Source organism: Triturus cristatus, chromosome 7 (genome assembly GCF_964204655.1).
Source record: "Triturus cristatus chromosome 7, aTriCri1.1, whole genome shotgun sequence".
Classification (NCBI taxonomy): Eukaryota; Metazoa; Chordata; class Amphibia; order Caudata; family Salamandridae; genus Triturus; species Triturus cristatus.
In genome coordinates, this window is record NC_140590.1 from 934,693,119 (window position 1) to 934,705,401 (window position 12,283).

The 12,283-nt window shown below is 47.2% G+C and overlaps 1 protein-coding gene across 4 annotated transcripts in view; it reads left to right on the forward strand.

Annotated features, from left to right (window-relative positions):
• Nucleotides 1-12,283, forward strand: part of HBEGF (heparin binding EGF like growth factor) — a 115,020-nt gene that overhangs the window by 53,390 nt on the left and 49,347 nt on the right. For 3 of the 4 annotated variants that reach the window (XM_085617901.1, XM_085617902.1, XM_085617903.1), the window contains one exon: nucleotides 1,153-1,293. In XM_085617901.1, the coding sequence (XP_085474027.1) occupies nucleotides 1,153-1,293 (141 nt within the window). Of the gene's footprint in view, nucleotides 1-216; nucleotides 947-1,152; nucleotides 1,294-12,283 lie in introns of those variants that run through there. The other variant, XM_085617900.1, reaches the window with a different exon arrangement.

The following is a 12,283-nucleotide window of genomic DNA, read 5'->3' on the forward strand; positions in this document are numbered from 1 at the left end:
GGTCCTGGGTCGAAGTTTTTATTTATTCATTCAATGAAACTCTGCCAACCCTGTCAGAAATGCTAGTATCTGCAATAAAGTTACGCGAGGACTAATAGCGCTGCAACGCCGATAGCACATTCTTAAGTCTGCCTGCTCATCGTGGCAAAAATAAACATGAGGTCACACTTTCCTGTGTTATGTTTTTCCAAACATTTCATGGTTAACTTTCAGTGTAGCGTTTTTTTTTCCTTGTCAAGTCTGCCGCTTTTTCTGTGAACCATGCCTCTGGCATTTCTCCACGCAGTCCGGTTTATTTCACTGAGGGGGTAAAAAGTTAGAGGCTTATTAAAATTCCTCCCGCTGTCTGCCCGGGCTGGAAATCCCCCACATGCTCCGCGCCGTCCAATGGGGAGCCCTCGCCGCTCGTCGCGCTCTTGGAATGGAGTAGTGGGCGAGAGAGGGAAAGGTTATGCGGCAGAGCTGGCCTCCAAGATGCGAGGACGTCCGGGGACGCTTCAAGGCGCACTTTCGAATTTCCATCCCTCGGAGTAAGGCGGCGTGGCGCAGCTGAAAGTCTTGAGTAAACTTCCAGGCTTGTTGGCGAGGAGACGCACTCTGGCGGTTGTCTGCGTGGGGGCAGCAGCGACTGTGCCCTGTACGGGAGCAGACATGAATAAGCCGCACTGTCTGATCAATGAAGGGAGTGGCCGCAGTATTTAAAGAGGGAAAACGCGCAGATTCGGCCTCATTACGCCGTGGGTTTGTAGCTGTTCTGACTCAAAGGGAAAGTTTCTGATGAACCCGCGGATGTGGAGTTTTATTCCGCCCAGGCTTACGTGTTGAGCTCGAACTGGTTTCCATTTCAGGGTGCTGGCCAATTCGTAGAAAGCAGTCCGCGGCGTGCGCTTCACTTACCTGGGGAAAATGAACCTCCTCGGAGTTGTAAGCGCGCTTTTGAGTGCAGGTAAGATTTTCGTCATTAATCTACTTTCATGTGTGCCAGACAAGTGCATGGGTCCGTATCTATTTTTAGATAACGAATGCTGCCTTACCAGAGGGCAGAGCCCGAGCGCTGTTTACAGACACGCAGCCCGCATTTGTATTGTTTCCTGGATTTCAGAGGGGGAGACGTAGACTTTAATTTAATCTGGTGTATATTTCTGCCTACAGTTTGCATCGTTGTTATTAACGGGGCAGCAGTCGAGCCGCTTCAGAATGAAGTTGTCCACAAAGTAAACGGAGGTTCAAGGTATGAGGAGAGGAAAGAGGAAAGTGTCCCATCAGTGGAGGAAACTGTAGATCTGAGAAGAGGTAAGTTAAATATGAATATGGAACTTGCTTTCTTTTTTAAAGTATACTTTTTGTACTATTTGCTTTCAGCTTTTATTTTTCCACAAGTTTTGCTTATTGCGTTTTTTTTAAGGACATTTCTTATAATTGTATTTTTGTTGCAATTTGACCACACTCGTGTTATACATGTGTACGTAAGGCAAGGTTGCTGGACAGCATGGTGGTATATTTAGAGAATGCACGAAGCAAAACGCTTTTATCACCCAAGAGCTGCGATTCAAGAGAGGTGGTAAATCTAGATACCCACATGGTGTAGCATGCTACGTTGTTGGCACGCGCTTCGGCACCCCACATAGGGCCATATAAGTAAATGTTACAATGCACTACTATAGAATGCAATGTATGGAAGCTTGCTGTAACACGTTTTGATGGAGGGATGTGGCAGGAAGTCATTTTTATCCTGATGGGTGTGTAGTGGCTTGTGAAATTAAGGAGCCCATTGCGCAGGTAGTTACTCACTGGCATGGTAGCAAAGTTTATGATGCGTGTCAAAGCACGGGCTTGTGTGACAGCCCTCGCATCACAGTTGTAATCGTCTAGGCAGAAGTCTGCAACTAGTGAGTGAGTAATCACTGATCTGCACGGAACAGCACACTGTGGCACATCAGTGGAGATATTTGAATACAGACACAGTTCTAAATAATAACCAGAGAAATGTATCTGATGACGGAGCCTTGCAGCGCAGCGTCTTAACATTTTGTCTTTCCGTTTGCTGTTCGCAAATGATAAGTTTATGGCTCACTTATGTTTTTATTAATTATCATATATATTTTGCATAGCACTGCGTGCTATGTTGTAGCTTCTTCTGTGCGCGTGCCCATTTCTGCAGTTAGTCGATGGCGGGCCTGCCTTTTTGTGCCAAAGATGTGGTGGGGAAGGTGGAGCTGACATCAGTTGTTCCACCAGACATGGGCTCTGATCTTTTTAGGTGTCAGACTTGCTTTTAGTTCAGGTGAGTGGTGCTTGGTGTAGCAGATTGCCCCTGAGTGACCGGGCCATGTCTCCTCAGTTGAAAGTCAGGGACACCAGGGATACCATGTTAAAAGCCTCCCTAAACAGGAGAGGTTTTATGAGTCTTCTTCAGTGTGTGGTGGGTTGATTGGGCCTTAAAGTTCCGATTGTTCATAGCATTGGCCCTTGATGTCTAAGTTCCGCCTCAGTGAACCATCCTTTCATAGCACTTTTTAGACATATAATACACACTTGTCTGGGACATAGGCTTGTGGTTGTAATATTGCGGTGCCAGCATTTGAAAAAAGGCCGCCATCTGTAGTATGCAATGTGGAAGATGCCGTACACCTTGTATTTAGTGTTCTCTGCCACAGAGAGTTCTTTGAACATGGGGAGATGTGGCTGGGGTTTTTCAGCTCATTGATCCTGCTTTGCTTTTCTGCCTCCACAATGCTGGAATTTATAGAGGTCTTTACATGAGGATACATTGCTCCACCTTCAAAAGAATTCAGAGTCTTTTTTTATTATAACAAATTATATTGATATTTCGTGGTACAGTGTGGCCGGGAGGCCGATTTACATATACTCAAGCTTGAATACGTTACCAAGTAGTACCAGTATCTCGAGATATCAACAAAAAGGAATCAAACTAACAAGGCAACCTCGGCACAGGTGGTGTATTCCATCCCTCCCCCTCTCCCCCCCCATAACCCCCCCCCCCACCCCCCGCCCCCCCGCAGAGCATCTCTACCAAGATCAATCAAGTGGCTGAAGCTGCTAGTCATGAAGATGTCCATGGCCTTATGTGTGCCTTCCCCCGTTCCTTGGAGGGATCTGTGGCGTGGGTGAAGGGCAGTTCTATGCCCCTGTATGCCGCCCAACGGGACCAAATCTTTTTATGTTTCTGTGGACAACCACGTGCTTTAAACACTGCTATTTCCATCCCCATGCACTTAGCTATGGTGCATTTCCAACCCCCTATCCATGGCGGAAAAGACTCTTTCCTATGTTGGGCGATGTCCTGCTTGGCCAGTGTGAGTCCTAGGATTGCCGCCAATCCCTTCTGTGCTATGTAATAGGAACAGTTTGGGCTCTAAGAAGAGATGCCAAGATAGGACCTGTTCAAGACAGGAGGATACCTTACGCCAGAAGGGCTGAAGTGCCGTACGATTCCATACTGTGGGTAGGAAGGTCCCCTCCTCATCCCCACGTCTGAGGCAAGTGGGGGACAGGATAACACCCATGCGCCAAAGGTGAGACCGCGTACAGTATGCTCTATGTACATACTTGAATTGAATTAGGCGGTATCGTGTTGTGATAGTGACTCTGCGGGAACTCGTCAAGGCCTCAGTCCAGTCATCATCCGTGAGCTCTGGGACGTCTGCCTCCTACGCCGTGCGTAGTCTGCTTAGTGTAGTATGATTATGAGTGATAAGTGAAGGAAAGTGGGTTTCTATTGCAGTAACCCCCCCACTTTTTGCCAGACTACTGATGCACTTTTTCTTGGTGTGCCCTGGGTCCCTGCCAAACCGGTTCCCAGGGCCTGTGTTCTTTCCCCCAAACTAACCCAATTGGCATCTCTGGCCACAGGTCAGCCCCTGGGAAATGGTACCACAGGTACCCAGGTCACTGTGACCAGGGAAGACTTCTACGGGCTGCAGCACTTATTGTGCCACCCTGTACCTTTACACACACACTGCCTTTGCAGGCTGCGTGTTTTGGTGCAGAACAAAGTAAAGAATCGACATGGTACACATCCCTGGATGCCATGCCTGCAACCCACTGCCCTGGCATAGATCAGTCACCCCTCTAGCTGGGTGCTCTATGTCAGTGGTTGAGGGTACAGGTGCATGAGCCCTGTACCCCTACAGTGTCTAAGTCCATTCTCAGGCATTGTAAGCACAGTGCTGCCATTAAGAGTATATGGTGCTGGAAGCTTGTCATTACGAGCTCCACAGTACCATAATGACTACACTGAAAACTGAGAAGTTTGGTATCAAACTTCTCAGCACATTAAACCCACACTGATGCCAGTGTGGGATTAAATGAAAAATGCACACAGAGGGCATCTCAAAGATGTCCCCTGAAAAACGACCAGCATCTGGTGGGTTCCCTAACTGGTACACACCAGCCTGCCACCAAGAGACATGTTTCTGGACCCCTAGGGTGGGAGCCTACGCTCCTTGAGCCCAGAAACAAAGCCTTTCCTGGGCGGAGGTGTTCACACCTCCCCCAGGCCAGGAAGAGCCATCTGTGGCAGGGGAGCTTCAAAGGCCTGGCAGCCTTTGTAATGCGACCCCCCCGCCTCTCCTGCTATCAGGAGCAGGCCTCCTTCCTGTCTCCCCTCCCTTTCGTCGGGAAGATAGGCAGGAAAAACTAGCCAGCCCAGGAGGTGTGCCCACCTCTGCCAACCCCACCCCTCAGATGGGGGAGGCGAGGTGAAGCCCACTCTCAAGTGCTCGCCATCTTGCAGATGGCAGGCACTCCCCAATCAGGACTAGAGATTGTGCTCACTCCCCCACGTGGGGTGAGCACACCAAGGGTGTAGTCACCCTAAGGTCAGTAGCCCATTGGCTACTGACCTCAAGACCCCTAAAACGCCCCCTAAATACAGTATTTAGGCGGCAGCTCTGAACCAAAAAGGCAGATACAGCCTACCTACAAGAAGAAAAGAAGAAGGACGAAGAGCCATGCAGAGCTAACAAGAGGACAACGCCCACTGACTTGACCCCAGCCCTACAGGCCTGTCTCCCCTTGAACCTGCTCCTGCGAAATCCCAGCGTGTCCAGCAGCCAGTAACCTCTCAAAAATCCCGGATGACCTGCCTGCCTTCCCTTCCCAGACTGTTTCTCCCTTTAACACCGGACATGTTTAAACTGCAGCTTCTGGTGCCAGCCAGAGACCGCAAATCCGGCCCACTCTGCACCCGCTAAACCTGGCCCGAGCTTGAGTGGAAAAACACCATGAGGAGGTCCCCCCAGCAATCCTGACCTGAGATCCGGCGACCCCTGACCTGCCTCTAGACGACGCCTGCAGCCTCAATCCAGAGGACCCCCCCCACTGCGACCAGAGCGGGTAAGAAAATCCGACGTCCAAAGGCACCCTGCACCTGACGCCCCACGACCTTGTGTGCCCAAACCGACGGTGCCTAACCAACCCACGACATCCCAACTTACCCCTTGAAGTGGTGAACGCACCCAGAATATTCTCGTCCCCGAGCCTGCAGTGTTTCTTTGTCCCGGAGGTTCTCCATTGAAAACAACAGGGCACCCGACCTCAAAACAGCACCATGCACCCGGCCGCCCTAGTGCCGCTGAGGGTGCACCTTTGGTGCTACTTTGGTCCCCAACGTGCCCTGAGCTTAACCCTAGGAGCTTTGCTCCCACAACCCAGTGGCCTGCTTGCCAGCAGCCACCAACCGGAGGCCCCCTATCCCCATTGGATAACATTGGGCCTCAACACTCTGCACCCTGTCGCCCTAGTGCTGCTGAGGGTGCAACAACAGTGCATCACTGACCCTGGGGGACCCCGGAGTCTAACCCCAGAACCTTAATTCCTACAGTTGAATACTTACCTGTGAACCGTTAACCCGTTTTCCTCCCATAGGATAACATTGACACTTTTTCTCCAAAAAGCTTCTAAAAGTGTGGAGTTTTGAAACCTAAAAATATTCTTTAAAAATCGCACAAATAACCAAAACGTGTTTACTTACCTGTTTGCAGGAAACGTCCCAGTGCTGAATCTAGGTATCCAGCACTGAGTTAGAAAAGTAACGTGAAAAGTAACTTACCTGCAATTTACTGTCGAAGTCCATTCATTTCAACGTACTGCTCCAAAAAGTGTCTAAGTGTGGAGTTTTGAAAACTGAAAATATTCTTTAAAAATCATGCGAATAACCAAAACATAATTACTTACCTGTTTCTAGGAAATGTCCCAGTGCTGAATCTAGGTATCCAGCACTGAGTTAGAAATGGAACGTAAAAAGTAACTTACCTGCAATTTACTGAAAAAGCCTATTCATTCCAATGTACTGTATTTGCTAAGTGTTGTATACTACTGCTCCCCTGTAAATCAAATAAAGTACAATTTCTATTGCATTTTCAAACTGTTCTATATCCAGTAACTTATTACTGAAAGTATTTAATGCTTACCTGTACCAGGCTTGCTTGGTTCTAAAAAAAAAAAAAACATATATTTTTATACAATCACAATTGGCCTAGTGTTCAGTTCTTGAGTGTGTGAATTCATTTGCTGACTGAGTGTGTACATCAAATGCTTAACACTGTCCTCTGATACTGCCTTACTGCTCGACCAAGCTACCACTATTAGAGACGAAGGTTCTATCTAACTTTAACCTCTGCTTACCTCTGGGGACACTTGGACTCTATACACACTATACCTCATTTTGGTGTAGTGTATATAGAGCCAGTTTCTTACAATAAGTGTTTGATAAATTTGTCCAAGTTTGTGGGCACCTAGGTCTCCCATCAATAGACGCCCCTCTGAGGGGTGAAACTCCCGCTAATACCCCCTGAGAACGGATATATGGTGTCAATGCATGCCTAAGCTGTAGGTTCCTGTAGAATTGGCTGCTGTGGAGATGGTATTCAGTTTGTAATTGCTGAAAGGGCTTAAGCACTGTCCCTTGCATTATGTCCCCCAATGTAGAGATCTCGATAAGTTCCTAAGCATGAAAACCTGGTAGTATGGCGACTTGCCGGAGATACGTTCCATGCCAAAAGGAGGTCGTCTGCGTCAAGCGTCCTCCCCAGCCGATCCTCCTTACTGTGCTCCCCCATATCTGAATTACTACCTTACACACTGATGGTAGGTGGTCAAGGTTTGTCTAACTATAAAGGAGGTCCAGAGCGATTGGGAACATATCTTACGCCTCTCTACCTGAAGGGCTGGATCAGTTTGTGTACTATACCACCACTCGTTAATGTTTAGTAAGTGGGAGGCGGAATAGTAGGCACATATATCGGCTGCGACGAATCCTCCACAGTAGGTGGATTAAGTACAGGTCTGCAGGGCTACCCTATTGGCACTGTCACCCCATAGAGAATGATTGAGGAGGGCGGTGACGTGTTGGAACCATGATTGTGTGATAGTTTAAGGAAAAGTTTGGAGATGATATAATATTTGTGGTAGGGAGACCATTTTGAAGGTAGCAGACCGCTCGAACAAGGATAAAGGTAGAGGTGACCACCCCTTCGTTTCTTCACAGAGACGTGACATTAGAGGGTAGATATTCCGCGACCAAGAAACAACTGGACATGTTGAGAGAAACATGCTTAGGTATTGGAAGCCCTCTGTGGCGTGGGACTTTTGGGTCGCCCATGTACCTCTCCCCTGGTCCCCGCAGACTGGGAACAGTACTGACTTTGCCGGGTTGGTGCCGAGTCTAGAAGTTTCGCCAAATACCCGGAGTATCTGCAAGATTCGCGGGCTGGAAAACCAGTCTGTGAGAAAAAACAGCAAGTCGTCCGCGTACAGTGCAATCCTGTCGGACACCTTCGCGGACCACTAAAATCCCCGCACCAAAGGTTCCTGCCTCACCCACGTAGCCAAAGGTTCTATTGCCAATGCTAATAATAGCAGGGAAATTGGGCAGCCCTGTCGTGTGACCCGATGGATTGGGACAATGTTTTTTCATGTCTGCAAGTTTTTGATCAATTGCAAACATCTAATCACTTCACTGAAGTAGTAGAAATGAATATATTCTATGGGCTACCTTCTTTATAAGATCAAGTATATTGCAATTAACTAATTAATTTCGGTGTATGGATTGAGCCATATTCTAGATACACTCTAAATGTTCGGTTCATGATTAGATCTTTGCAATTGATCAAAAACATGCAGAAATGAAAAAATATTGCCCTTATAAATGAGTGCCTTGTTGCTAGCTACACAGCTAATACCCAGTTCACATGGACGTATGGGTCGCTCTTGTGTTTTTGAAACACCGATGGATTGGGAATCACTCACACCACCCGTACAGAGGCAGAGAGATCCGTGTATAAAAGATGAATATATGAGAGAAAACGCGGACCAAAGTTGAGAGCACGGAGGAGAAGAAGGTAATCCCAACTTAGTGAATCAAATGCCTTATCAATGTGGGCAAGCAAAAGAGCAGTGGGACATCCAAGTTCTGGGGCTTTCGCAATGGCTTTATGAACTTGCCTGATGTTGTGTCGGGTGGTTCTATATGGCATGAAGCCTGCTTGAACCGGATGAACCAGCTCATGAATGTGTGTACGGAGGCGATCGGTGAGGACTTTACCCAGAAGTCTGGATTCAAAATTCAGAAGAGAGATACGGCGGCATGAGAAGGGTTCGTTGGGAGGAACCCCAGGTTTGAGAAATACCACAATTTCGCTATGGCCAGTCAGGAGGAAGGATTCTTTGTTCTAGGGCAGGGATACTCAAAGTAAGGTCCAAGGGCAGCATGCGGCCCTCCTGACCTTTAATTGCAGCTCCCTGGTGAACAGCAGCACTGGGCTGTTTTTCACTTGACTAAGTAGAAACATTCTGAAAGCTATGAAACGGACATACTTTATTTGCACGTTAACTCAATTAAAGGTAAAGAAGCCAAGCATGTTTCCTAGACAACCCAACTTTAGCATGCACCTGCTTTGCATGCTCCTACACCTACCTTTCAACAGCCTGACCCTCGCCCTGCTGACATCAGTGCCGCCCTCGGTAAGCCACAGACAGTACATTGTGCCCCCCAGGGAAATGTTTGCGAGTACCCATGTTCTGGGGCTTCGTGTTTAAGAAGTGTGGGCCTAATTGGGATATATGAGAACGCAGAAATTCACTCAGGAATCCATTGGGACCCGGTGCGCGGCTGGGACGTATGCCTGAGAAGGCCACGCCAAGCTACTCAACCGTAATTGGTTCATCAAGCTGTTCACTAATATGGTCGGGTAGTGACTTTGGCGGTATATCCCTCAGGAATTCGCTGATTTGATCTTACGATATAATTTCCTTTTTGGCGTATAGGTTCGAGTAGAAGGATGCAAATTCTTGAGCGACAGTACCTGGGGTAGTACACAGGATCCTTTCTACAATAATGCAGTGTAGGCACTGGGACAGGTGATTGTACCGCTTGACATAGGCGATGTAACATCCTTCTTGATTTATCTCCCCATTGATAAATTCTGGATTGGGTCGCTTTCCACACGCCTTGAGCTTCATTTGTAATCAGCTGGTGCAGTTGTGTCAGGAGGAGACAGTGCTTGGCCTTGGCACCCTTGCCCTCCCTCACTTCGGTTTCCAGGGTACGCTGGCGGGTTCCAAGGGCCACTACTTGCGCAAGGTGCCAGTGTTTCTCACCTGCCCGGAAGCTGATATCTAAAACCGTATCGTGGTTTTAAGGGCTTCTCACAATATTATACTTGAGGGGCGGTGTCGACTCTGGAGAATCCAGTGTCTTGCTATCTTTATTGGGTGGACAGACTTGATTTGCAGGAGAGTCTTTCGTAATGTATTCTGCTGGGTGGTTGGTTACTTGAATCCTTAACCACCACGTTTACCTGGAAGCCCAAATTCTGGGCTTCGTTTCCCAGGTGAATGATTTGGCAACATCAGAGGTCAAGTGGAAGGGAGAGCAATATCATTTGTCTTGTGAAATAGCAGGACCTCAGTTTTAGTACCATCAACACTCAAGCTGACTGAACTTTTGTAAGCATTGAATTGCAGTGCTGAGAACCCAGACTTTTTACAGAATCCTTTAAATTTCTTGTGTGTGACTTGGCTGCACCAGTTCTAATCTTGGAGCTTCAAATACAAAGAATAGATGTAACAAAGTCTGTCACCATTCCAGTCCTCACTACTCATTCAGGCCCACTGTTCAATAGGCAGCCTGCACGTTCTTATCCTCATCCAATGTGTTGAGGAGATCCTCATAAATAACAGGGTATACTGACACAGTTCATTGCCTGGACCTGAAGACTCTCTGTTGTTTGTCTCACGGGTCTTCAGGACCTTTGCAGTTGCTGGTGACCTGCCCCGTGTAGAGTTTGTACGTCAAAGATTGATTGTAGAACTGCTGACATTTGTCAAGGTAGATGGATGAGTCAAAGGCTTATTCAAGAGCAAATTGACCTTTCACTGAGTTATGGAGACGTGGACGTGTGTGGCGAGCAGTGCTTAATTTGAGCCGGTGATTTCCGGTCCTCGGCACTAGCACTTATTTGGCAGCACCGGCACTTATGACAGTCTGCCACATGTTGGGCTGTTTGTCTGATTCAGAGTGAGCACAATAGTTGTTTACTAATCCAATATACGTTGAAAATGACTATTACCTGCCGCCCATGTTAATCTTATAGCTTTGGGGGCCTGGAGTAGTCTAAATTGTCACACTTGTAGGAGTGTGATTAGTAGCTGGTTTGGTACTGTCATTGGCAGCGCTGGCAGGCACAGTGGGTGGTGTAGGCTGCTAAGCTGCACATGGCTTCATAGGCTGATTCAAAGTTTGATCTTTCACAATCTTAGCTAGTGTGTTGACCTAACACTAATTTATTAAGTCGGCGTTTAAAGAAGAAATTGTGCAGGTACCTACTTTCACTGTATCATCGTCCTGTATATAGGTTATTGTACTTTTATTAGGCATGTGGCGGTGGTAAGAAATGCTAGTATTCTATCTTTGATAAACAGGTAGAAAGCCATATATTATATGGTGAGCTTACTTTATTACATTATAAAAAAACAGTTGTAGCAGGACGTTGATCATTGTATGGCCACACAGAAAAACCATTAAACTAAACAAGCATTGGCAAAGACAATAGGTCGCACATTTAGAACCTGCTAGCCGTACCAATCATTTTTAGCAATGCCATACAGCATCCCGATGCTGTGCAGCATGGTTAAAGTGTAAACAGAAAAAGGTGCTTGGACTTGTCCATCCTCCTCATTTTGTAGGCCCACACAACTCACATGCACAAGCCTTCAAAATGAAGTAGGCGCTTTGTATTCTTTTTATTTACCGATCCCAGTTGGATCAATAATTAATAAAAAGATCTAAAAAGTATCTCAAAAGCATGTTTATTTATTAATTAATTTATTTTAAGGTGTGGGGGGAAACAACAAAAAGAGCGTGAGAGAGCAAGGAAGCAGTATGGGAGGTGAAGCAACACAAGGGGCAAAAGCAAAACGAGGACTGGGGTGGAGGCAACACTGAGAGCATGGTGGGGAAGACAGAGAGGTTGAGTGGATATGCAACTCGGGCGAGAGAGAAGACCATAGATTGCAGGCCGAAGAGAAGCACATGGGCTAGAGGGAGCAACATGGAACTATTAGGAGGGGAGCACACTGGCGAGAAAATAACAAAGCACACAAGGGTGAGCAACACTCATAGAGGGTGCAGGGTAGAAGCACAAAGGTGAGAGACAGCAACATGTTGCGGGCCGGAGGGGCGAAGAGCAGTATACGAGGGAGAGAGCTGGAGAACACACGCACTCTCTGAGGTGCTTAAAAAGAAGAAAAAAATATTCCTTCAAAGTGAGCAGTGAAAGTTATGCCTTCATGCTACGGGGGAGGGACAAACACAAGAAGAGGAAGTAAAGCCTACACATGCTGATAAAAAAGCAAGTGTATGAGAGGGACGATGAAGCCAACCAATAGTAAGCAATGGGCAGGCTCTTAAGTCCACTGTCAATTGAAAATAGGACTTTTTGGCATAGACCGCTTGCGTTATCTGGTAGGAGACCTAAAATAATGTTTAGGAACAATTAGGAATGTGGGCTCATTTTCGTTGGTTCTGGGTAAAGATATCTTAGAGTGCTCTTTATGGAGAAAGGCAGTTGTTGTGCAGTTCGGGTCTCAAATACTGTAGCGTCGGGGAGTACCAAAATATTTTAAGCTGGGCTCTGTTCCTGCCACGTAGTCATTGGGCAAAATGCGGTTTATGATGAACTCTAGGGTTCAGCTTGCTATCTAATTGCCTCGAGGTTTGAAGGGTACAAGGCTGTCCCCCAATGATAAAGGAAGAGAGGGA